The sequence below is a fragment of the Tripterygium wilfordii genome, chromosome 1 (assembly GCF_013401445.1).
Source record: "Tripterygium wilfordii isolate XIE 37 chromosome 1, ASM1340144v1, whole genome shotgun sequence".
Taxonomy (NCBI): Eukaryota; Viridiplantae; Streptophyta; class Magnoliopsida; order Celastrales; family Celastraceae; genus Tripterygium; species Tripterygium wilfordii.
Window position 1 is genome coordinate 9257734 of NC_052232.1, and position 22836 is coordinate 9280569.

The 22836-nt window shown below is 37.7% G+C and overlaps 5 protein-coding genes across 11 annotated transcripts; 3 read left to right on the top strand and 2 right to left on the bottom strand.

Moving 5' to 3' along the window:
• The first annotated feature begins 1590 nt into the window (after window positions 1–1590).
• LOC119982011 lies at window positions 1591–3731 on the top strand. Of its 3 annotated transcripts, XM_038825347.1 has the most exons (4): window positions 2583–2875; window positions 2958–3272; window positions 3401–3460; window positions 3568–3727. In XM_038825347.1, the coding sequence occupies exons 1-3, from the start codon at window positions 2789–2791 to the stop codon at window positions 3413–3415; spliced, it is 417 nt and encodes a 138-aa protein (XP_038681275.1). In that variant the 5' UTR covers window positions 2583–2788; the 3' UTR covers window positions 3416–3460; window positions 3568–3727. The 3 variants fall into 3 exon arrangements, with proteins under 3 accessions (XP_038681121.1, XP_038681275.1, XP_038681204.1); XM_038825193.1 differs by lacking the exon at window positions 3568–3727 and adding an exon at window positions 1591–1797 and having other exon boundaries at window positions 2778–2875; window positions 2958–3495; XM_038825276.1 differs by having other exon boundaries at window positions 3401–3731.
• Window positions 3732–5006: 1275 nt separating this feature from the next.
• LOC119997295 (BTB/POZ domain-containing protein SR1IP1-like) lies at window positions 5007–7856 on the bottom strand. Its single transcript, XM_038844210.1, has 5 exons — window positions 7769–7856; window positions 7572–7641; window positions 6600–7199; window positions 5975–6514; window positions 5007–5786 (listed from the first exon to the last, which is right to left on the bottom strand). Exons 1-5 carry the CDS (start codon window positions 7822–7824, stop codon window positions 5247–5249), a joined length of 1806 nt encoding a protein of 601 aa, XP_038700138.1. The 5' UTR covers window positions 7825–7856; the 3' UTR covers window positions 5007–5246.
• Window positions 7857–11533: 3677 nt separating this feature from the next.
• Window positions 11534–13422, bottom strand: LOC119997309 (uncharacterized protein At2g23090-like). 3 transcript variants are annotated; one of them, XM_038844252.1, is made up of 4 exons: window positions 13201–13422; window positions 12985–13025; window positions 12534–12579; window positions 11534–11881 (listed from the first exon to the last, which is right to left on the bottom strand). In XM_038844252.1, exons 1-4 carry the CDS (start codon window positions 13271–13273, stop codon window positions 11817–11819), a joined length of 225 nt encoding a protein of 74 aa, XP_038700180.1. In that variant the 5' UTR covers window positions 13274–13422; the 3' UTR covers window positions 11534–11816. The 3 variants fall into 3 exon arrangements, with proteins under 3 accessions (XP_038700180.1, XP_038700164.1, XP_038700173.1); XM_038844236.1 differs by having other exon boundaries at window positions 12534–12596; window positions 13201–13412; XM_038844245.1 differs by lacking the exon at window positions 12534–12579 and having other exon boundaries at window positions 13201–13380.
• A 665-nt stretch (window positions 13423–14087) lies between these two features.
• On the top strand, window positions 14088–16418 carry LOC119997304 (acyl-CoA-binding domain-containing protein 3-like). Its single transcript, XM_038844223.1, has 4 exons — window positions 14088–15150; window positions 15609–15714; window positions 15797–15872; window positions 15979–16418. Exons 1-3 carry the CDS (start codon window positions 14258–14260, stop codon window positions 15818–15820), a joined length of 1023 nt encoding a protein of 340 aa, XP_038700151.1. The 5' UTR covers window positions 14088–14257; the 3' UTR covers window positions 15821–15872; window positions 15979–16418.
• A 985-nt stretch (window positions 16419–17403) lies between these two features.
• On the top strand, window positions 17404–21961 carry LOC119998543 (molybdate-anion transporter-like). 3 transcript variants are annotated; one of them, XR_005468276.1, is made up of 10 exons: window positions 17404–17801; window positions 17963–18107; window positions 18386–18554; window positions 18808–19063; window positions 19464–19552; window positions 19687–19869; window positions 19962–20047; window positions 20155–20239; window positions 21261–21509; window positions 21606–21961. XR_005468276.1 is itself a non-coding variant. In XM_038845894.1 (9 exons), exons 1-9 carry the CDS (start codon window positions 17588–17590, stop codon window positions 21393–21395), a joined length of 1362 nt encoding a protein of 453 aa, XP_038701822.1. In that variant the 5' UTR covers window positions 17404–17587; the 3' UTR covers window positions 21396–21961. The 3 variants fall into 3 exon arrangements, 1 of the variants encoding a protein (XP_038701822.1); XR_005468277.1 differs by having other exon boundaries at window positions 21610–21961; XM_038845894.1 differs by having other exon boundaries at window positions 21261–21961.
• Window positions 21962–22836: the final 875 nt, after the last annotated feature.

A 22836-nucleotide genomic window follows, 5' to 3' on the forward strand; every position in this document is an offset into this window, starting at 1 on the left:
CAACATGTTTTTATCATCCATATGCCGTTCACGAAAAAAAATATGATGATTTAATAAGATTTTGGTTGGAATTACAACAATTTCAGCCAATTGAAATTGCAGTCTTCCCAACCCATGGTAATTGGTCAGTGCTGCCGATTGGGCTCTTTAAGGAGGCAATGTTTGTGTTTCTTAAAATGGGCCTGACTGCCCTAACAAAAAGAAGTTAGGCCTCATCATGTAGATATGTGTATGGGATCGCTCTTTACCGAGCCCAAACAAGGAGTTGGCCCATCTGTGCAAAAACAATCTCACGAGGGCCCATTTTCCTACAATTCTATCATCGCGAGTTTCTAGTACTATCTAATATCCGAATGTCTTTTTTTTTTTTAAGACAAGAGAAGGAGATTCAAATCCTTATAACCAGGGTGATACACAGTTACACAATCTTTATCACTCCAATTAGTGACTCGGGTGTAATAACCATATGTTGGAGCTAATACAAGTTATATTATATATGTACAAGGCAATATTTTATAATAAAAAGAAGAAAAAGAAACGACAAATCATGGGGGCTTGGGCCCAGTAATTGGGTTGAAGCGGCCCGTTTTGCAATTTCATGGGCTAGAACATTCGTGGATCTTGTACATGACACCCCAGTTCCTAAATTGTTCTAAGCCCACTTCAATTCACTAGACAAGTTATATTCTCTTGTTATGGTGTTCATTCGGATTGACATACAGTTTGATTTGATTTCTTTACGATGGTTGCAATCAACATTCAATACGGGTGGCAAAATTCTGTCCATTTCTAAATTTGGGTCTAAACGTAAATTTTTTATCTGATTTAAAATCGGATCTAGGTTCAAACACGTAAATCTTGTTCGGACCCTAATCCGGATTAGTTTATTGATCAGTTCACTTATCCGGATTTAAATCAATCAAGGTTTGGTCAATTAAGTATGTCCGAAATCCAATCAGGGTTAGGGTCTGAATATATAAATATTTCGTAAACACGTGATCTTATTCGACGCAGAACTGATTTTTTTTTTTGCCATCCCTAATTCAACATGCCATGTAACAGATCAAATAAATATATCACTCAAAATGCCTAGAATCGAGATTCCACAATGGGTCATCATTGTCATCGCTATTATTCTCTAATTCATATGTGCTGGAGTGATAATAATTAATATATCCATGTCTCCTTAATTAAGAAAGTGAAGAACCAGGAGAGAGAGGGAGAGATGTGGATAAATGGATAACTATATATTATTTGGGTTTTATTTTATTTTTCTTGGCGTGGGACCCCAACAACACAAAGCCACATTTGGGCATCAGCCTTCTTTTCCGCAAAACACAATGGATGGGCCCACCGCCCATACGGCTGCTCCTCCTCTCCCCGGCAACGCGTGCTTCCATGTCACTCTCTATCCACATCTCCCCCCCCCCCTCTCTCTGGCTTCTTCACTTTCTTCTAAGTGATCAAATCATGCATTATTTTATATTTGTATGCATGTGATTCTCCTAAGCTGTTATATATGCGGTGTATGGAAGTGCCTTGTATATGTATGTATTGTATGTATAGGATTCTAGAATATTTTAAATATATAGCTACAAGATTATTGCTGGAACTGCGTGAGGCATCTTAATTATGTTCTTTCTTACAGTTTTTCTTCTTTCTTTAATCTTAAATACTGATGATCGATGAAGAATGTGAGGCCTCTATTTCTCTGACAAGGCAAACATGTCGTTGATTTTGAAGTTGTGGTAGCAAGAAATTGCATGATCTTCTGGATTGTCACTTGAATCTCAAAAGGTAATTTCCACATTCAATCTCTAATACAATGTACTTATTAGTACTCTCACTGTTCTTTCTTTTTTGTCTCTATTAATTGTGCTTTCTTAAGAGAATCTACATGAAAATTTTTAACCCAGATTCATAGGGGAAAAAAAAAAAAAAGGTTCAAAACAAAGTCAGTATGTACTTGAATTTCAGTTTTTGTCAATTTTAAAAGTTGGAATGAGTGTTGGAATTTTTCAGCCTAACACATTCAAGATATTATCCGCTCTAGGATAAAGGTTCTCACAGATTTATTCTTCATAAACCGTTGCAATAAGTATTTAGACCCATGAAATCGTGTCTTCAATATGAGAGGAATTGAGTTTTGCTTATAATTACTCGACTGTGTTATGTCACGTTTATGTGAGATTTCAATCTTGACACTCTCTTGTACTTGTGGGATGAGTTATGTTAAACCTAACAAGTGAACAAGTAGAGACTCGTCTAACTGGATCGAGATATTGCTCCGACTGAGGCCAAATATATTGAAGATATTGTCCGCTATGGACCACGACCATGTATGGATTGATTCTTCATGGGTCTTTGTTATTGGTGCTTAGAACCATAAAAAATATGTATTCAATGTGATAGGAGTTGACTTTTATTTATAAACTGCTCGATTGGATTATGTCAGGCCGATAGATATGGTATTTCAATCTTGAGTATCAATAATATACTATTTATAGATGATGCATGGTGTTAGGGGAGAGATATTTTTATGGAAGAGTAATTATTACACCCATGGACCCAAAAGTCTGAATGGTTGGAAAACAAGCTTAACAAACAGACAAATTATCCTAAAAGTAGTTGATGTCATGATACATATTCCTCTCTTTAGTGCCTCATGATCATATATCCTGTCAATACTCTGGTCTCCTCCTTAACTAGAAATGGATTCCTAGCTTTGAATCTTCTGCCAAATTTCTCAACAACTTCTGGGTTTCCTTAATTTTAAGGAGGGACGTTAATGGAGATGGAGGAGCTGCTGAAGCCATACAGTAAGGAGTACATGAGAATGGCAATGTTAAAACATGAAGAAACTTTCAAAGAGCAGGTTGGAATGAATTTGCTTCAAATGAATAAATTCTCAATCTTGAAGATATCATCATCTGCTAATAATGATGGGTATACTGCAGGTTTATGAACTTCATCGGCTGTATCGAATCCAGAAGTTGCTGATGAAAAGCATTGCAAGCAACAGGCCTCCTAATGGAAGAAATCAACCTGCAGCTGAAGAGAATTATGGTGATTTGGAGATCATATATGAGACTGAGATTGAGCTCACACTTGGTCCTTCGAGATATGATCGGAGAAAGCAATCCGATACGCCATTAATGTCCGATTTAGGACCAAGCTTCTCTTCTTCTTCAATAGGGTCTAAAAGCAGTGTTGATGTTGAAGAACAATTGAGACAGCAGAGACTACAGCAAGCTCCTCCTTGGCTTTTCCAGGTTTTGAGTCTCAACATGCCTTGAAAAAAAATAAAATGAAAGTTCTTGAGTCGATATGAGAAGTCTTTTTGATGTGTTTCCGATCGACTTGTTCTGTCATTAATGGTTTGTGTGAATTTTCTGTCCAGTTTTTGATGTGGTGAGTGATGAAATCCTGTCAGAATTTGTTCATGTTCTGCAAAAACCCAGTAAGATTAACTAATTGGCGATCTGATATTCTGCCGATCTCTTTTCAATTGAAGATTAATATCTTCATCATAGCAATGTGTCATTACACTCATTACATGCGTTGCAGTACCCGTCTCCAGTGAATTAGGCCACAAGCATCTACAGTATCAAGCTTGATAGTGTTGGGGGAGCTACAAAATTACGAGGAGGCTTAGTGTTCTAAATTGCATTTCGCTTAGAGGAAGAAGGGAAGTGCAAAATATAATATGTAAAACTTCCTAACTATATCGTAATGACTTTTTTTCTGAACACAAATTGATGTTGAGTCTAAGAAGGTCAAGCCGTGCGGTCAGTATAGGCTGGCATGTTACATGTCCCAAATCAATGTCAATCTGGTTTTCTTAAAGAAATCTGTGACTTTTTTCTTTCTTGATTTCTTTTTCTTCTTTGTAGATGTAACCTCTTAGAGAATCAAACTCAAGCAGTCAACCATTGCAGCTTTCTTCATCATTATTTTTGATCCAGTTTTGCACTTGGGATTGGTCCCCCCTACCAAGAAATAGTAGGAACTTATACTTTCCTGTCTGCCACCAGATGAACACTAGATTATATATATATATATATATATATTAATCTTGACAAACCAACCTACAACAATAATGCCAACTTCAGATTCCTGCAAATAGAGTATAAAATTCACGCATGGACATGATGATCTGGGACACTAACGTGCACTATTGGTACTAGCCTGTTCTTTGTGCTGCTCTTTCACCTTTTCAAAAGCTTTTGATTCCCTGATTAAGGTGCATCATACCCTACAGACTTATCCTACCAGGTACTGAACTGGAGGTTGGTACCATATTGAGGTTTCATTATATAGTTTGTGACTTCAAAACAACCTGAGACAGGACTTGCCAACTGCAGTTTTGCAGTCTTAGTAGCTGAAAAAGATGGGTTTTCCTGATCAACAGCAGATCAGTCAATAGTAATGTGATGCAGTCGGAAACCAACGTTTAACCTAGAATACCAATACTGAAATCCACCAGACACAAAAAACACAAACGCTCTCAAAGTTTTGATTAGTTTCTTTGAAGCAACAAGATAATGAGTCTTAGGCGACTGCAAATCTAAAAAAAAAAAAATATAAAACGCGAAATTACAAAAAATATCCAAAAACACTAAAAAGACTCATTCGATGCCCTAACCAGTGGAACTTGACCAAAATAGAATGGGGTTAGTGTCTGAGCGAGTGACGACTAGCCTTGACAATCATATGTCGAAATGAGTCTTTCAGTCAAATCAGGACTTTTCGAGCCTATTAGTCGGCTTGCTTCTAATTAACTTCAAACACTAGTCCTACATCATAATGCACGAATGATGTTATTTAATTGTTCTACTAAATAATGTATTGACAAGAACACTAATTAATATGTGAGAATACTAATGTTTCAACTGGGGCCTTGGAATCTCTTCTGAATGCAAACTTTTCAATTCCTATGATAGTTTCAATCAGACAAAACAATTCAAATTCTAGTCCAATCAAAGAGCTGTAAAAGCACACCAAGCTTGAAGATTTGCATCTTTGTGCCTTGCCATAAATGATTGTTTGGATTTAGCAGCATGAAAACTTTCACTTCAATCAACAATAACCTTGTGCAGCATTCTATTTTGTTCAGAGCAGAATGACAACACTATTTACAAAATGTCTTTCACACAAACAAAGCATAATTAGAGGGGGAAACCAGCTTCTAGTCCTCTTTTAAAAGGCTCATATGGGCTAATACTGCTCAAAAACTTACATAAGTCTCAAGAAATGGAATGCCGCCGATCTTTTGCGGGTTTTGCACGACCTTTGGATAAAGCATCTCCATCCGTACGTATAAAAGGATAGAGCTTCCCAAGTTTTTTAGACACTGAGCCGATTAAGGACTTTCGAGGCAGAGGAGGTTTTCCAGCAGATGGCATAGGGTTTGATCCAGGACTTCTTAGAGTTGATATATGAGATGGTTTCTCAATTTCTTTCATTCTCATTTTCATTTTTGCTAGCTCTAACTTTAGGTCCTCATTCTCTCTTTTTAAGCTGGAGAGCTCGTCCGGAACTGGATGAATATCAGTGGAGTATACATTTATTTTGGAAGGAATAGCGGGTGATTCTCCACCGGAGGAGAGGTTGCCACTCATGACATCTCGTAGGCGTTGTTGTTCGTAGTAAAGCACTTGAACTACAGTTTGAACTGGAAGCCGGTCGTTTTGAGCAGCATGAGCACAAGCTTCCCTTGATAGCTTTTGACAGTCCATCAAACTACAGACTTTCTTTCTCTCCATCTCACTTAGAGCAGGATGAGCCTGCAAATATAAAAGGAAACTGCATCAATACAGTTTCTGTCAAGCTCAGACAATAATAATAGCACAGCATGCTTGCAATAGATTAACCAATAATATGCTATTGATGATGAAACTTCATTATAGAGACAAGCTAGTAGCCTATTGAATTTTGAGGATGAAAAGATGAATAGAATTGCTAGAGAGTACACCTTGAGGTAGATGTCTATAGCTCTGTACATCCCATCTTCCGTTGCCCTCGATTGTTCTGGGATAAGTTCAGCAATACCGATGAACTTCGAAACAGGTAAGTTGCGATCAGAGGCTATTTCAGCTAAATAGTTCTCCATTAGCTTCCCAACCCGCTCCAAGTCATTTGGAAGAGGGGATATACACCCGTCGACAGCATTATAGTCTAAACTTCTCCGATCCATTTCTAAGTCGAGATAATTCATCATGATCCTCTGAACAGTGTCGACATCAAACAATGTGTCTCCGGTAAATGAGTAGGCAGGAATCAAAAGATCGTCCAAGACAGCCTGTCCTAATTGAAGGGCCATCCTCTTCTCCAAGTCAAGCCTGCAAGCAACTGTTGTCTCAAGATATATTGCGGAGCGAAGCAGCATAGAAAGAAAGCTAACAGACATTGCATTCCTCTCCCTGGGCAAGAGGCTCACTATTGTTTCCAGAACAACCCTCTTTTCATGCTCCTGTTGTGGCTCAATTTTCTTTCTTCCTTTTCCAAAAGCATCCTGCAAAAGAACCGAAATTTTAAAGTTTGAACATACACAATAACCACACAATCAGGAACTCAAAATTTTCGGGTAGGGTTCTCACCAAACCTCGTAGAGATTTCTGTGCATACAGCATAAGTATCGGACCGAGAGCATATGACTTGAATCCTCTTGCTATCATTGCAATCAAAACCCGTTGAAAGATATCGATTCTAAGAACAGTTAAATCTTCAGCCCACCAATCAACAACGGGTTTCGGTTGAGACACAGTGGAGGACGTTAGAGCCTCATTGCTACTAATGCAAAACTGGCTTTCCTTGCAGGCCATTAATGCTATTGCATCTATGCAATGGCTTACCAATTTCACTTTCTCGGCAATTGGAAGTAGGTTCTCTGATAGATGTAAGACTTTAATTGCCCCTGCAAGGCTCTTTAGCGCAACTTCATTCAGGTAAGCTTCAGTTCTTCCAACTAAGTTCCCAACTGCATAGTCCTCAGTCATCTGAAGATACTCTGCCAAACACCGCAGCGTAGCAATGTTTTCTGTGCTGATCTCGAAATTTATTCCATAACAGAACTTTGCAGCAAGTTCAAATGCTTCCGCTCCGCCAGGAACATCAGGGATTTCAATGACAGAAGTATCAGCATCACTAGGTTCTGATACCAATTTCCTTATAAATCCACATTTTGAGACAAGCGGAAACTGTAATGAAAAATGGGAACAGAATTACATTAATCCATTCAATAATAAAAACCAAATCTAATAATTAATGTTAGAATTTTGTCTCACACATTCAATGTTGGTTTGATTTGCATATAAACATAGAAAAAATAACAGGTGAATTGGTTCACTTATCATGGACACAATAGATACTTGGGTATCATCCTCCAAAACTAGAAGAGAGTTATGAGTTCGAGTAGGAGAAACGATATATTTTCGTAAAATAAAATAGGGGAGGGTAGGAACGCCATAGAGGTACCCAGAGAGGAAAATTCCTTGGAGTTACCTCAAATTAAGAATCTCCAAGCTAAAATGAAATCTGAAACTGAGACAGAGATGACATTGAAACCCTACCTTATGCAGTGAAAAGGAAGCTCCTCCAGCATGAATTGTTATATCACTTGGAATCTCCTGGGAGAAAATCCTGTTAAAATTCAGATACCCTCTTTAGTATTCTTCCATAATCACTCCTTCTCAATAGGTAATATCGACCAACAGTTCTAAAAAATTAAAACGATTAGACAAGACAAATTACGAGAAATAATTCAAACCATTCACTGGTTCTCTTCATTGCTGTGGACAGAAGCTCCTTCTTTTTAGAGGACATGTTGAAATGGGCAGCTGGAATTTCCTCCTGATCAATATCCTCCATGGCAGAGATTGTAAAGGATTTATCACAGTCATGTCTCCATCACCATGAGAACAATGCCCCCCCAAACACTAAGAAAACCTGGATTTCAGTACGTCCTCTGCAAATCTGTTCCAAACCCAATATGCAGGCCTCAGTCCAAGTACTCTTTCAGTATTTTTTTTGATCTATTTATTCAAATTTTCTATTAAGAAGGTTGAAATGAACAGTTGTTCATCAATAATGAGAGAAGAAGCAGCAACAACCCACAACCTCAAGCATTGATTTCTCAGGCAACCAAGTGTATTATCCATCTTCAGCTCCACTAAACGACAAACAAGTTGTGCTGGAATTGTCCATTCTAGACACCATATCTATCAAAGAGAAGGGATTCTATGATTCTATGGGGGGGTAATATGGGGAGTTAGTGGCATTTGGGGTTATAATTGCTGGAAACAGGGTTACATGTGATGGGAGCTAGAAAGATTGTTTGGTTCCAGTGTGTGGTTTCAGAAGATGATATGATTGGATGTTGATTGGCGGCAGGAGTTGGAAAGTCCTCATGTGGGACATATTCTCATCCTCCTCAAGACAATTCGTCCCTCCCCTCCTCATTTACTCTGGTGATTTCATTCCACGTATGAAAAATAAGTAAAGGAATAACTGACAAATAGAAAGATAAAAATACAGCAACATTGGCTATTTGTGGGCTTTTGGCTGCAATAATTGTGAATGATTTTATTTCATTTTTTTATTTTTTTTGGTTGTTGGGGTGCTGTAAATCCATCCCCATACACATCAATAATATTGTCCGCACGACTTTATTTCTCTTTAGACCCAACTCACTCAAACCTAGAAAAATGTCGATGTGGGACTTAACAGTCTGTATGGTTGAAGTTACTTTAATAGTCATCATAGATGTTCAATCTGTTTATCAAATTTAAAAAAATTGTGTGAATCCGATATTAATGAACAAATTCGATGTATGCAATTACATGACTTCTACTGTAGATATCATAGACAAAAGCGGATCTGCTTGACAATCACTAGGGGCTAGGCCTCGGTGAAATTTTGCAATTTTTTATAATGAGCTTTAGGGATCCGTAGACAAAAATTCATCAAGCCCCCAATTAAAATCAATCCATTCTCGCGTGGAATGCTTTTGTAATACGATTGTTGATAAGCATTAATGATCAATTCAATGAGGTCAATTCTGAATTGTTTCTTTGTGTTGCTTACTTTTAATCTAAGTGACTTTTTTATGATTTTAATTTATCAAAATAATTTTATTGTTTGAAAATATTACTAGCGATTATTGTGCCACATAAATAACCAAAAAATAAATAAATTTGAGAGCGCTACCCTGAACCCTTACTACTTATTGTGTCTCCATTGAATTTAGATCCTGAATTTTGTGCCCTCAGTAAATTTAGATATTCTAGTTCCTTCACTGTTAGGAGATATATAACTGGGGAACGTCGACCATGCTCGCACCACGGTCTATGTCAGTGAGCGAGTGTTCATTTGTGAGAAAGATAAAGGTGCTAGCTGGTATTAGCAGGCAGCTTATCCTGTGAAGATCAGTCTCCACCACCTTTGCTCTTTGAAAAGAGCAGTCGAGTGCGGGCACTGTGAAGATTGAAGACTCCCTTTCATAATAAATACATGTGCCCTAAAACATTAATGAAAACTATAGCTCTCTTGTACACATCAAACAGTACTTCCGAGTGTCTTATCCCCAAAGTTGATTAATTGTTCATGGGACATGAGAAATGATGAGTTCACTTCACACCATTAATATGATTTCACAATTCACAATCCCATATATTGTTTCTTTGGGTCCAGAAATCCAAATAATGCAGACACATAAATCTTTCTGACCCCAGTCAAAGAGACAACCACCCAACTACACCTGCATTAAGTGAAGCCTAAGCAATGGTGGTCTCCAATCACAAAGTATTTGCCAAAAAGATCCAAAACTATGAATTAAATACTCTGATTCCATTTCACATGATTCTCAAAGGGTGGGGAAGAACCACTTGGCAATACCGCCTAGTTAGTTATCTCTTCGGATTTACTGCCTATGACGTCCGAGGTCGGGAGTTCGAACCAATCAGTTAGGATATTTCTTTGTGAAATCCTAATTTTGTGGGCTTGTCCCCCTTCCGGACCCCTACATGCACATGTTTCGGCCTAGTCTTATCTCTTGCCAGTATGGTGCGAGCTATTTTGACATTGCGAGGCTTATGTCAACTCAGCGATTCGCATGCCATGCTAAACTAGGTGGTTGTGGGGGAAGGAAACATAGCATCTGTGTGTTTACAGAACATTGGATTCTACTAATCAGGTAGCTAGATCAAGATGATAGATATCAAGGCCCACAAATATTCAAGCAATAATTTTTTCCAGCATTGATTTGATTCCAGCCAAGCTGGATCGGTCCATACAAAGACAAGAAGAGTCATAGGGCTCTAATAAGAGTCGGTACATATGTAGCACGACGCACTGTCTCCGCGCTTGTTGATGATGTGTAGTATTGTCGCTCCAAATCTCATCTCACTTTATTATAAGCTTCATGAAAATGATTTTCAGCCACAAAAAGAAGGTTGCATAACTCCATGAAAATGATTTCTACAAGTTATTTGAGTCTTCTTACAATATCCAAAATTAAAGTGTTCCAACAACAAATGCTGAGTAGGGTGTCTTGTTTCTAAATGTGCATACACTACTACTAGCTAGCCTAAACGTACTAGCAGAGAGAGGAACAAATGGCATCTATCTGCTTCAATTATATATATGGGTGTTTTCCCCCTGTCGTATGCCAATCATGGAGTTGATTACTTGACTGTGAAGAACTCTTAAAAGTGCATTAGGGCAGTAATCATAGTTTTGAATTTGATGTGGCATTTGTATGGTAGCTTTGCATGTCAGCCTTCTACCTTCTCAACATGAACCAGCAGATCAAGTTCAGCTGATCTTGAGGTACATTCTGATTTCTGAGCAAAGATTGTCCATACAACAACAAACCAGAAGCAATAATCTTGGGATTTGATACACTAAATGGTTTCAATCATTGCAGGATATGATATAAGCATCATAATGTGGGGCTTGCAGGAAGTTTTCAAATGATCAATGAATGAAGAATAATAGTTTCACGTCTGCAGACAACAAACCACAACATAACAAAGATACCTGATCTCACAAGCACCCCCCACACGTGCTTTATATAAGTTAACAGATACGCTTCTATTCCCTTTACAATGCAATCAACTAACCCTAGGACAATAAAACTGCCTCGCCAGACCCAATGATTATTGAAATGTTCATCACAGGATACGAAAGAAGAAGCTCAACAAGCTAACAAGGTCTGTTCCCTCCCAACACCCACCCCCCCCCCCCCCCCCCCCCCCCCCCAAAAAAAAAAAAAAAAAAAAACTGTTAAGAAAATGCATGAAGCATGTTTTGATAAGTAAAGCAAGAAAACCTACATTTATCACACAAAACATAACAAAACCTCTGGTTCACAAAGTATGACGTTCAAGACATTCCATGTCAACTGCCCGAGACCAGGAATCCCGTCTCCAATCACATGCTAATAGATGGGGAAATCTCTCTCACACTGAAGGTCAGGTGGGAAAAAGTACGAGATGGAAAAAAGTAAAAAACAAGAACCTGTAAATAAGAAACATAGCCCAAACAAACAATATCATATTAGCTTGCCCACAATAACATCAATAACAAACAGACAATATCATATTAACTTGCCCACAACAACATCAATAACAAACAGACAATATCATATTAACTTGCCCACAAAGATATAAGAGGATTAGGGAGATCATAATATAAAAATTTACACAAGAAGGTGATCATGTCCCCAAAATATGTCTAAGTTTATAATTTTCCCCGATTTCATTCACTTTTTAAGATGAGGGAAACAAGCATAAAGGTCAGATTTAGGGTGCTTCGCCTCAGCATGCTCCTTGCACTTCACCTCTGTAGTAGTGCACATGAATGTCTGCATACACACCTTGCACTGCATTCAAAACTCACTAGAATCAATGTAATACAAAATGTACAATTATGCATAAAGATATTGATCACACTGACTCAATTACCAATCACAATATTGATAAACTTGGTGCAACAACAAAAGGAAAAATTGTGCGAAAATTTTGATCTGAGGGTCAAACTGAAGATATAATGGGAAAACATCATATAAGAAAAGATAGACAAGTCACCATGCTCAACGATCCAGAATGTTCGGTTGTTGAGAGACAATGCTAAAAAAAATGAATGAATGCACAACTCAAAATACTCAGTAAATTGGTATTGAGGACTCATACTATCAAAGTGATGATGGTCTATCCAAGGTAAGCATAGCTCCAATTGAAGATACAATGAAAACAAATAAATCAGCCATGACGAAACAGCCATGCAACCAGTTAGATGTAATGTAAATACCCAGAAACGGGAATGCATGAAATTCCAAGTAGGAAACCCAAAGAAAATAACAACTTTTTTAATAGAAAAAGATTTATTAAGAGTCTTCATAAAAAAAGAGAACGCTAAATATTTACAGATTCATATTAGTTTTTTGACAAAGAATTCCTAGAGCGCACACCAATTATTTGACATTAAAAGATTGATGTTGGTGCACGCAGTCCACATGAAGACCATCATTTTCCCTGCAATACATGGAACTCCCAGGCTCCCAGCAGCTCTCTCAATACACTAACTTGCGCAGAATACTGGTCAGTAGTCAAGCCATCACGGTTGACCAGCAGAATTCATAATAGCATATCTTGAAACCATCAAAATTGTACTCTACCAAATGATCAAAAGGAGGATTCCTATTTACACACTTTATTACACTCATTAATTCTCTTGGTATCCAATCAAGAATCCAAATGCTTTCCTTACTACCCCTTCAAAAATTAAACTAAAAAAAAAAAGATTGCGTGCAAGGATGGCACTTATACATTCACTTTTGTTAATTTTTGCATATTTCTCGAAAATATTCAATTCTAGCGTTTTCACAAAGACAACGGATCTCTTCATATTCACTCTATCACTAACAAAATAAATAAGAGTAAACTTAAGACGCGGAGTCACATTCTTTTGAAAGATAAATATTACCTGGATCGACATCGCTTTCTTGTTCGTATCTAACTGACTTCCTGTAAAACACAAAGAAACTAATAATCACGAAGAAAATCATCACAACCGACATGAAGATCTAACGAAATAGAAAAACAAGTCGATTCTGAGAGAGTCAACTTCATTAATCGTCCATCTGGTTCGCAAAACAATAATCCTGCCAAGAGAAGAAGAGAACAGCTGAAAAACGCATACCTTTGGCACCTTTGGACTTCTCCAGGTTCTTTTCACGCGCCATCTTCGCCTTTTGGCCATTGCCTCCACCCATGTCTGCTCCGAGAGACGAGGACCTCGAAACCCTAATTGCAAAATAAAAGGGCAAAATAGCAATGACACGGTGGTAGTTCTACAAGATCCGTAGATGTAATTGGAGCGATAAGGATCACGTGAGATGCAGCGCATTCACTGTCCAATTATTTTACGAGGATCATTTCATCTTCCCACCCACTTATTTGACTTATTGACTACCCCTAGAAACAGTGGGCCGATTGCTACTATATTGGGCCTACTAAATCAAATTTTCAAGTCAGGCCCAAATATTAAATCGAGATTTGGGTCGGCCCAATTAATGGTTGTAAATTGTAAGTAAGGGTGGAAAGGGAAAAAAAAAAACCGATACCGGGTCACACAATATCACGTGTCTACAAAATATTTACATGTCCAGACCTTCGGACGTACTTAAGTAAACTAGGATTGGTTTAAATCCGGACAAGTAAATCGGATAATAATCTAATTCAAGTTAGGGTTTAGACAAAATTATGGTGTTTGGACCGGACTCGGTTTTAAACAAAAAAAAATTGTTTGGACCCCAATTTTCGATAACTTATGTGTAAAATTATTTAATCCGGATCAGCCAATTCGATTATCTGGATCGGATAGACTTGTCTCACCCCTATCTTTTTAGGATGTAACTTGTAACTAACCCCATTAATGATTTCTCAACTGACTGCTCCTATTCCTTCCTTCTGCGTCTCGCAGATAGAGCGACAGCAAACGAGTCGTTTTCAAATAGCTAGCACAAAGCTAAGCCAACAATATAGGTGATAGAACCGACACCGAAGCTATAGCATAGAACTAGAATATACCTTGCTCTGCTTTGCGAAATCCTCTTCTAATAGTCAGTATACGACTCTGTCTACGTCTCTATCTCCTTTGTCACAATCAAAGACGAACTCTGGTTCGATCTCTCTTTGCTTGCTTAATTAACAAGCACATTCTTCGCTGCCTTCCTGTCTCTGTAAAACAAGGAGTCATGCTGCTTTTTCTTGAATCAGTATTCGCTCTCTTGATTGTTGCCATTCCTTTTATATTCTTCAAAATAAAAGCAGAATCGAAGAAAAGGAATTCGGGAAGCAAGAGTAGTGTAGGAGTTAGTCCAAATACCGTAGAAGATGATGGTATTGTTGAATCTGTGCACGATAAGTGTATCTCGAACAAAATCTCCAATGGAAGTCGTGGATCGATTGATATAGACGACGATGATGCGGTTTCTGGAGAAACTGTTGCTGATGATTCAAGAGAGAAATATCTTCAAACAAGTTCTGATGAGAGCTGTGGCGTGCGTGAATGCAAAGAGACCTCGATTGATGAGAATCCTGAAAGTGTCAATCTCGACGAAATTGAAGTTGATGAAGTTCGTGCAGTTAAATCTGAAGAGATTGATGGTTTTGTGAAGGAAAGGTTGCTTGATGATAGTCAATGCAAAGAGACCTATATTGCGGAGAGTCCCGCAGGAGTCAACCTCGACGAAATTGAAGTTGATTCGGTTAATGACGACGATGTTTGTGTAAACAAGTCCGAAGAGATTCAAGTTTATGTAGATGATGAAGTTGGTGACTCACTGGGCCTTAATTCTGGCAAAGGGGACGACGAAATTGATGGAGTAATCATGGATGTCGATGATGTTGTTGCCAATGAGAGATTGTTTGATGAGGAAGATGATTGGGAGGGAATTGAGAGGACTGATTTGGAGGAGGCGTTTGGTGCTGCTGTGGTTTACCTTGCGTCAAGGAGTAATGCTGATCCAGTATCGAGTCTTGGTAGTGATGCGAAGATGCGACTCTATGCGCTTCATAAGGTTGCCACTGAAGGTCCCTGCCATCAGCCCCAACCAATGCCATTTAAGGTCTCTGCTCGCACAAAATGGTAATCTCCTCCCAGGAATTTTCATTTTATGTTCATCATGCTTATTGTTTTTTGTTCAAGGCTGGCCCTATTTCAATTAGTATTTGTTCTTTAAGCGAATTGGTTAAGCTGATGAAGTGTTCATTGACAGTGGTGAATTAACTTACATTATTGTTGAAGAATAATGCCTGAAATTGAGTTGATAAAGGCTTGATGATGGGGAGGAACTAAAGAAAATGTCTAGATTTATATCAAGTGTTACCAGTCCTTTCTGTTTTAATGCCAAAAACTAGTTAGCAGTTCATGCTACTGAAAACAAGTGCTAGAATTAAGTTAAGTTTGGACGGTCAACCGCAAATGAATTTGAAAATAAGGCCTTCCTGCCCTTCCCCTTTGATGGCATGGATTGATTACATGTCATAATCAGAGGTTATGATTGCTAATTGAATTGATAGAGGGAAATATTTATACTTTGCAAGGAATGCTTGGCAACAACTAGGCAATTTGAGTCCTGAGAAGGCCATGGAGCAGTATATTGCCCTGCTTTCGGAAAGCATTCCTAGTTGGATGCAAGATGATTTTCGGGTAAGCATTTTCTTGAGACCTGCGGGGCTTCTTGTTTGATTGATTTTATTGGTACAAGGAAATAGTAACTGGGATTTTGCAGATGCCAAAGCATTTAGGTAGCTAGCTCTTAATTTAAAGAAATCAATTTCAAGCCATCCAGCTGCTCTAGATGGGAGGTAATTTCTCATGCATGTTTACACAGTGTGATTATTTGAGTTTATATTGCTCTTATGATTGCCTATATAATTACTTTCATAAAAACTTTTCTCACTTCCCCTGCAGGAACTGGAGCTTAGAAGAACTAATGCCACGTCTAAAGGTCTTGAAGACAGAGTTGGATCCAGGGTCCAAACTCATTGAACAGTAGTTTGTTTTTTTTTTTTTTCCTTTTATGGTTGGTAGAAGAAATTTAGCAGACATATTCTGGATACTGACCAGTTCATGTCTTGGAGATAATAGACAATGAATTCTTTTATTTAAAGATACTCTATGCATATAAAATTTAATTTTTTCCCTTATTTTTCCTCAAATTGACTACAGCTTTAAATTAACTTATTAACTACTGTGTAGCTGAGTCTCAGTCACAAGTGTGTTTTAACTGAAGCACTGGTGAAACAGATTCATGGCGCAGGATTCCATTGATGAATAGAGACAATTAAATCTTTTCTGATTTCCATCGAAGTTACTGATGTTTCTGATGTACTCTTTTTTTTTTTTTTTTTTATAAAGTACTATGTATTTTTTTTTTCTATAGTAACTCCAATGGACACTTTTTCAAGTGGTTGAAACTTGAAAGTGCATTTATGGAAATTTTGGAGTGTTTGAGTTCTACAATGAGTGAAAATAATATTCTTCACAACACATTTGATGAACCTATATAAACTCTTAAAATTTCGTCACCTGTGGAAAGAGAAACAAGAGGGAGGAAAAGTAGTTGGTAGTTGATGTTATGGAGTGCTTGAAAATGTGTTGTCATTGTAGTGCACACTTGATAATCAGTTTTTAGCATTACTATCAAGACATAATAAAGTGTTATGTTCTTTGCTATCATTGGAGATGCTTGAGTATCGAAAAGGCGAGAAGAATATCCAGATAGCCAGAAGCTGGATTAGTAAGTGATGATATGATAGTTTGATAAGCATTAATAAGTGATGATATGATAGTTTATAAGGATTAATAGGATGAGGCTACATCTATCTCCATTTTGTATATAGAGAATCGGTTATGAGACACTAATACGAGTGTTCTAATAGTGTCTATTTATTGTTCGCAATTAATTATTTATTTGTAAATGAGTCATTGGTTGAGTGACAATGACTTTGCATGTCCTTGACTAAGGTCATGGGTTCTAGTCTTACCTCCTCCTCAATATTTATAAGGAAATGTGTGGGTTTGGTCTGCCCCTGCGTGGGTTTGGTTTGTGCCTCCTGTGTGGGACCTATTGACACTCGTACTTTCATAAACTTGATCTGGTGGTGTGCGTGGGCTTGGTTTGTGCCTCATGTGTGGGGCCTGTTGACACCTGTACTTTCATAAACTTGATCTGGTGGTGTGCGTGGGCTTGGTTTGTGCCTCCTGTGTGTGGCATGTTGACATCTGTACTTTCATAAACTTGATCTGGTGGTGTGTCGTATATTGTACTTGTATTAAAAAAACTAATTAATTATTTATTTGGAAAAAAAAAAAAGCAAACTGTGAAAGGCTGAAAGCGCAAAACGCAGCGTTTCGTAGAGTTCGCAACTTCACATCAGCAAACTGCGAACGATGCGGAACTAGTTCTCTCTCATGTCGAGATTCAGATGCCTGCACTTCAAATCTTAATCGGAGCCATATTTAGATATTGACACTGAGAACGATCTAGAGATCGTCCTATCTGTTTCATTGCCGAACAATGGCAGTGCTGATCGAGAGCTCCGTTTGGGAACCAAGTCCCGCTCTCTACATCTTCATTTTCCTCTGTTGCTTCTTCTCCGTCTCACTCTTCCCTCGCGTTTCCAAAAGCAGCAACAACTCCAACAGAATTTCCTCTGTTCTCGACAACGGCAGCTTCCCCTCTCTCCTCCGTTTCCGATGCAACTTTCTTCTCCTCTACTCTCTCGCATCAGGTCAGCAGCCATAAGCACCGTACCCTTGTTTAGGATTTTCAGAATTTGTATTTTATTGAAGGGCAATCTGTCTCTCCATTTTCTTATTTACGATTTTGCATTCTCTGGTTTATGAGGTTTATTTGAGTTCATTTTGTTTTGTTGGGGATGATTGTTTTTAGTGATGGAAGGGCTGTGGTCGGTGTTTGGAGAGTTTGAGTTAGCTCACCATGGGGTTACTAAGGAGCAAATGGCGTTCTCTATTTGTGTTGGGTTAGCAGCTGCTCTCTTCCTCGGTCCTTTCTTTGGAGTGCTTTCTGATTTAACGTAAGTTTACTTCCTTAAACATGTTTTCGATTTTGGTATACTTTCTGGTGAATGTACTTTGCAATCAGTGGTGTTCTAGAGAAAAACTGTCGCATTTCGATTCAAATATATTAGGAAAATACTCTTAATTTGTTTTTTTTCCCTAGACATGTTGGGTGCAATCGTAGTTAGTACCTTAGTGGTCTTACACTGACAAGCCATTTTTGTCAAATTTATGCTCTTCTGGATTACAGATCATGGTGAACCTAATAAGTTTATTGTTTCTTGGTTGTTCATAGAGGACAGAAGAAAGTTTGTCTAGCCTTTTGCATCCTACACGTTTTTGTTGGCGTGTGGAAGAAAATTAGTGCACATCCAAGTTTCTTGCTGACAAGTATCTGTTTATCACTGGCCACTTCAATCTTTGTATTCATTTTCGAGACATGGGTGGTTGTAGAAAATGAAAAGGTGTGTCCCAAGAAGCTCTTTATTCTTTGCTCTCATCTCAAAAGGATGTTTGATGCAAGATCCCATGAGGTTTTTAACGTGTGAAAATGAGCAACATCAGATTCAGTGTATTATTTGATCTAATGTTAGTGATTTAGATTTGGTATCCTTGTTGTTTGAGAAACATTAATTTTGTTTAATCATTCTTGTGAAGGAAAAAGAAAATAAAATAGAACATGAATCCTTACATTGAGTTTTATGTTTCAATTTTCAGCAAGGGCACAGGCAAGATAGTTTGAGTGACACATTTTGGTTAATGATTTTCTTTGAATCAGCATCATTAATCGCAAGCCAGGTGCTTGTGAATTGGCTGATAGGCAGTAATCTGCAAAAAGGGATTGCGTCTACTTCCAATGCAGCAATATTTTTCGCACTTATAGGCATCATCTGCGTATCTAGATGGGCACAAACTCCACATACACCAACGATTCAGGAATACAAGATGTCTTTTAGTGCATATATCTTTCATGGTAAGATTCGTATAGAATAAGTTTCTTCTATTTCTCTAGCCATTTATATGGCATTACTTCTTAATAAGCATGGTCTGCATAGACTAAAACCGTTCATGGTCTACCTTCTTCTTTTGGATGGCTGGGTTGCCTGTCCAATTCCCCTTTTTTTTGGTGCTCATTCCTGCCCTTAACAATGCAAATCTATTGCAATGAACCTCGAGCACGGGTTTCCTTATTTAGCAAAAGAAAGCGATGCTTATCATTTTTCGCTGTGCTTAAAAGTGTATGGCTTCATTTAGAGCATTAACACCTTTTTTTGACTAATGATAAAGGAGGAGGGTTGCGGTAGGTCGGCAGCCAGCTTAAAACTTTGGGAAGTCTCAATTTTAACTTTATTATGATTCTTGGTGATCAACAGATAAAAGAATGTGGCTATTGGTATGCACACAGGCTTGCCTTCAGTTTTCCATTGTGGTCTTCTGGATATTGTGGGCCCCAACAGTGGTGGTATGAACATATTTCCAGTTATTAAACATTGTTTGATGTTGAAAATGAACAAATTATACATGGTCACTAGATCAAGTAAGTTAGTTTATTGGTCGTTTCTCAGAATTATAATAATTTTCTACGTCTGATTTTAGGCTGATGGACGAGAAGTGCATCTAGGGTTGATATATTCATGTTTGCTGGGCGCAAGAATGCTTGGAAGTACAGCATTCCCATGGCTGATCAATGGTCCAGCATTGTTGCGCACTGAGGATTGCCTAGTATATGCATTCATTACATTGGGACTTGTTTTGTCTATAGTTGCCTATGATTATCAGGTTTCAATGTCGTATTGTTGATTATAGAAGACATATGGCTTATTTGTTCTGCTTCTTGTGATTGACTTTCACAATTTACGTGTAATGTCCAGGAAGTTGGAGTTCTAGTGTCACTATTTTGCATATTTCATACCGGTGTTGGCCTAGTTATACCCTCCCTTGCAAGATTGAAGTCCATGTGTGTTGCAACCTGCAAGTGTTTGTTATTTAATATTGACATAACTGGTTGGTACTCTTATAATATTGATATTGATCTTCATTTTTTTGTTCTTATTATTATCGCAGGTATGTGCCAAATGAGTTGCGTGGAGGGGTGATAAGTCTTTCTCTAACCATGGCAAATGCTGCTCTTCTTTTCTTTCTGATGCAAGTACGTTTCTATAACCCAAATCAATTTATGGTACTAAGTGTTATCTGCTTATGGAAGCAATTTGGGGCGGTTAAATTTAATAATCCCCAAACTTAGTCGATTTCCTTTAGTGAAAAGCTAAATCAAGTCAGTTCTAGCTGGTTATATTTTTATAAAATAGTAAATTTGGTTTCACTTACGCTAATTTTCTGAATTCAATGTTTTTGTTTCTCTTCACTTTAGTTAAGAAGGTTCACTCAGAAATATCCTTAAATGAAAAGCATCCTGATGTATAGATTTTATGTAAAAGAGTGATTAAGAATAGAAGAACATTTTGTGGCTAGACCTTGGGAGGTTCCACTTTTTCAAAGATAATAGATTAACAACCGGACATCAACTTAATAAAGGGGGAATATAAAAGGGAGAATATTCCTAAGTATTTTTTGCTTTGGACACTGATAAAATTCTCTCTCTGTTTTTCTTGGATGACATTGGCAATCACTGATAGCTTTTTGAAAAAGGTTTGATTTAGGACTTAGGATCCTCTTTTCATCTCTGGATTTGTTGCCATCTCTTTTCTTTTCTTTTCATACCGTCAGATATTCCGAATTCTGAGGTCTTAATCTATGAGATTGTTTTACTAATGGCTCTAACTTCAATGCACATGGATCAACCCTAAAACACTGCAGCTTAACAATTGTTTCCTGATGTCCTTCATTTTGTTCAGTGTCGAACACTCCACCCTATTCAATGGTAGGGTGGTTTTGGCCTATCTTTTGCCCATGTTCATCTAGATGTTGCGCTCTGATAAAACTCAGAAACACCATGATCATATTACCTGCAATTTCTGCTACATATAAATCGTAATTGGTCAAACAACATCTTTGTCGATCCTTTGTTGGATGTCCAAGAGTACAATGCAAATCGTATCAACAATGGATTCTAGGAAAAATGGTATTGAATATAAGTACATGATAGATCAGTTGCTGCATTAATGCCAAGTAATGTTTTTATTGTGCCTGGCTTCTTCTTTTTTTCACAGAGAGGTTACCATCAGAGCATAGAGAATGCAACAATGATGGCATTTGCTGCGATTGGGCTTTTTACAGCAGCTGGTTGTATGCACTTGTTGAAGCGATGTGGAAAGCAACCATATCAAAACTGGCATAAACTGTGATTTTGTGACCCTGGAAACCAAAGTTGAGAAATGACTGCTCCTGTTGTCAGTTCTGATTGATGAGACGATAGATGATGATGCATATCAAGGTTTTGTTCCTTCAAATGCTAGGAGGTATGTGAACAAAGTGAGAGGCACATAAGATAGAAATAAAACTACATGAAGTTCTTGTTTGCAAAAATTGCTAATAGTCCCTTGAATTTCCGCTAGAAAGCCACAAGCGAGGAGATACCATCAGCAATATGGGTACTTTGTATTCAACTGCAAATTTCCACTTTCAAGCACCAAATACTTGATCCGCGACACATAGACGCAGAGTGACTGGTGGGCTGCTGGTAAAAGGTTTTCTCTGGTCATGTAGAACTTTACAGACGAAGTTCAATATCTAACGAAGGGGCATTTGAGGTGTCACCCATGAGAAGCTGCATTGTGGAGGAACTAATGTTTTAAAAGTAAAAGCTCTGTACAGCAGTGTAGTTAAATTATTGGGTTCTAATTTCTAATCTAACTGTAAGAGATGCATCTTGAGATTATATTTTTTGGGTGGAGACAGATTTTTTTGGAAATTCCCTTTGATGTTTCCGCTGATCATTTATTCTGCAGTCGCATGGTTTGGCATTGGAGAGATTCGTTTTGCTGATTCTTATGAATGAGAGAGATGCTTTACTTGAGATGGTCATATTTAGGGATTTTTCTTTCACATGCAATGGTATACACGAATGGGCCGGCCGTTGCTGTTTGGGCTGATATAAGTTTGTGGGCCAGACTTGGATTTTGTGGCTTTCCATTGCTCCATACTTGTTAAACTCACTTCAATACTATCAAATACCAACTACAGATTTTATTTACTAACGAGAGGTGGTTCGGTTGACAATCGAATGAGTTAGACATATGTGTCCAATGTTCGATTCTAATGAGAAGTAAATTTTTTTAATGATATTTCAAAAAAAAAAACCTATAGACCCTATTTCAAAAAAAAAACGAAGAGAATTGCTGACCTTATGCTTGATACTGCCACCAAGGTTGAATTTTAATGAAAAACAAATTTTTAATGGTATTTGAAAAGAAAATTTTTTTACTGTTTGTTTAAGAGACATGGGAATTGGGAAACCCACATGCATTTTGGTCTCAAAATTCCTTGTTAAAATTGACGGGTTCACACACATGAGACTGCATCAATTGAATATATTTTCAAATTTACTCATCATCATTTCCAAGGTCCAAATTTGGACTAATTCTTAATACGAACAAAACTTCTCTATCAACTTACCTTTAACCAATTTACTCGTCATGGAAGAAATTTCGATAAACACAAACTTGACCGTCCAATTTTAAATCTATATCAGATGTGAATGACAGATATTTGTACGATGCTAAAAAGAAATTAATCTTCTTAAGTTCTAACCTTGTTTTACACTCTTTCTAGTTTCTATGTATCAAC